Below are 2767 nucleotides of genomic sequence, written 5' to 3'. Positions count from 1 at the left end.
AACATATTCCGGTTTCCCGTCATATGTGTTTTGAACATGGGATCAACAACCCATATTGAATCCCATTTGCCACCACAAGTATCTTTCACAACATAATCACTTTCAATTGGTAACGGTGATAATTTGATATACTTACTTGGGCAAATCGATGCGATATGACCGAATTCCTTGCATTTGAAACACCGGATCCCCGGTTTCCTCGGCCTATCCACTGGTGCATTTGATTTCTTACCGGACTTCTTCACGAAACCCTTTTGAAACACTTTCTTTGGAAACTTCTTCGTTGGTGATTTCCCGGTTCGCATGGTTGGCTTCCCCTGCGCGTACTCATCCTCTTCCGCCGCCCGGCCGCACTTTCCACTACGAACAATAACATCCTCACCATAATCGGTTTCCACCGATTTTCCTTTGTTTCCATAAACCCAGTTTCCATCTTGATCACAACTCCTTCCGCTTCCTGTTAAACCTTTGGCTCTGATACCAATGTTGGTATCATCGTCATCGGAAACCCAGGACCATTCGGAACGGACGGTGTTGTGACCGCACACACAATCATTTTCATACAACCCACAATAATCACAGTGCATCATCATGAATCGAACAAAACTAACTTGTGAATGATAATGAAACTAACCGAATACAACTTGTAACGAACTTGAACTTTGAATAATAACTTGTAATTACACGAACTTGAATAACTAATCGAACCGAAGAACAATGGGGATTTGCAGCCGGCTTTATACGTGTGAACAGGCACGTCTCCACAGTCGCGACGTTTCAAAACGAAGGGATACGTCGATCCCTTGATAACCGCTCCTGCGGTTAGTAAACGTGGACGTACCGGTTCAATTTCATCGGCCCAAACCCGCATGCCTTCTAATCGATACATAACCTTACTGGACTTAATGTTTGTTCGACCCATTACATATGGCCTACGGCCCAAACACATAAAACATAAACACTATTGTTTTGACCCATAATAAACTAAACAAATAAATAAACGTTACCGGCCCGAAAGCCGTTTCTTGTACTCGGATGGACTTGATTAACATCGTTCTTCAAATTTGATGTACAACCGTTCAAAACTAATGCACTAATGTATAAATTTATAAATGTTAAACCAATGCAACAATATTACAAAAGTGTTACAACATATGAAGATTAATGCACTACTTCTATAGCTAGCCTTGATTACTATGAATTATTTCATCGATGAATGAAGTTGATATCTAATCAGATGCACCCTTCCCAGTTATATTCACATGATAAACAGGACTCCCATCAGGATTTAACAAGCCCCAGTGTCTTTCAGTAGCCGGCCCATATTTTTGATCCTCATCATACAACGAGAATATAAAAGTTGGTATAACCTCCCCGGGCCGGGCTGGAGTTCCAACACTTGGGACCGCAGTCATCTTTCGTACGAGATTGTTGTTGTACTCAGCTGCATTTTCTGGGCTTGCACCCGACTCGCCTGCGTGTGGCCAGCCTGTTTCTGAAATAGCAAGTTGCACATCATTATATCCAAGTTTAGCCATTGCATAGACCACTGAGTCAAGCATTTGGTCTAGGAGGTTCGTGTACATGAACCCGGTTTGTGGGTCAGTGTAGGTTACATTTACACTTCTAAGTAAAGCATAATCAAGGTTTATGCTAGTTTGATTCATGGCTTGATTTTCGAACCATGCGAAGTAAGGGTAAACATCTACAAAGAGATAAGATTTTGTCGCGTTTATGTATTTTAGCAATGGGGCCATGAGGTCGACTATCTCGGGCTTAAAGCTTCCGTTTGAAGGTGGAAATGTTATTGACATCATGTCCATTGCAAGAGGTGTTGCTACTTTGATGTTGTGAATCCCTTGTGCTTTTATGGTGTTTTTAATCCGTCTAATGGCAGGTAGAAGATCGCGCGCTATTTGCATATCTTGTTCCGTGCCAATGGTGCTGAAAACTTCATGCCCAACGAGCACGAACCGAATTCTAGTGTTGGGATAGTGGGCTAGGACATGTTCATACACCCATTGGTCTGCAAGGTGTTGGTTTGCAGCGATTGCCGAGATTTCATCATTTGCGATAGTGATCGCAACGTCAATATTCTTTCCTGATAGAAGGTGGAGTATTTCATGGTCAGCGTCGTAAAGTTTGACTCGACTCACACTCATGTTTTGCAAGAGTTCGATTGATAGCGCTGGAGACGGAAGGTTGTTTCCTAGCCGCCCATAGCTTATACCGATCCCATTCGATGCAACCGCCCCTGAAATAACAAAATCAAATGGGGGCAGAATTTGGATTATGTTGAAGAACATAGGTAAATATAAAAAAATTGTTGAGAATGTACCTGAGAAAGCAATGAGATACAAGAAAGAGAGGAAAAAAAGAGCCATTTTGGGGAACTTTTTATTCTCCATATGATAAAAAAAATGCTAAGAAATGATACTGTTTTATTGATGAGTATGATTTGTGAAGAGGAGATGTGTGTGTATATATAGTATAATATATTATAATATTTGTATTTATATGTATATAGACACACATGAAGATAGATATTATGTTATAAATAGTGATTGTTCAACTTCATGAGATATTGAGTTGGGTGTGTTGTAAGGGTGCCAATGATCTTTGTGAGGGTTGCATATTTTATTCACAATATAATATAATTTAGAATTGATAAGGTAAATGTTAGAGTGGGAGACCTTTGAGATGGTAATAATTTAGGTAGAGAAATGCTGAATCAATGTGACAAGGTAAAGGTTAAAGTTTGGTTTTG

The 2767-nt window shown here is 40.2% G+C and overlaps 1 protein-coding gene across 1 annotated transcript; it reads right to left on the bottom strand.

The window, feature by feature from the left end:
• Positions 1-1078: 1078 nt before the first annotated feature.
• Positions 1079-2513, bottom strand: LOC110879443 (probable glucan endo-1,3-beta-glucosidase A6). The gene is made up of 2 exons (XM_022127902.2): positions 2339-2513; positions 1079-2254 (listed from the first exon to the last, which is right to left on the bottom strand). The coding sequence occupies exons 1-2, from the start codon at positions 2406-2408 to the stop codon at positions 1230-1232; spliced, it is 1095 nt and encodes a 364-aa protein (XP_021983594.1). The 5' UTR covers positions 2409-2513; the 3' UTR covers positions 1079-1229.
• Between the last annotated feature and the right edge of the window lie 254 nt (positions 2514-2767).

Source organism: Helianthus annuus, chromosome 1 (genome assembly GCF_002127325.2).
Source record: "Helianthus annuus cultivar XRQ/B chromosome 1, HanXRQr2.0-SUNRISE, whole genome shotgun sequence".
Lineage (NCBI taxonomy): Eukaryota > Viridiplantae > Streptophyta > Magnoliopsida > Asterales > Asteraceae > Helianthus > Helianthus annuus.
Note: the sequence above shows the minus strand (reverse complement) of the source record. Positions and strands in the feature narration are given on the sequence as shown.

Bases quoted from the DNA above. Each gene is read 5' to 3' on its own strand.
- LOC110879443 (XM_022127902.2), bottom strand. From the start codon at position 2,408: ATGGAGAATAAAAAGTTCCCCAAAATGGCTCTTTTTTTCCTCTCTTTC. The intron at 2,255-2,338 runs GTACATTCTCAA...TTGTTATTTCAG, and splicing joins GTATCTCATTGCTTTCTCAG to GGGCGGTTGCATCGAATGGG.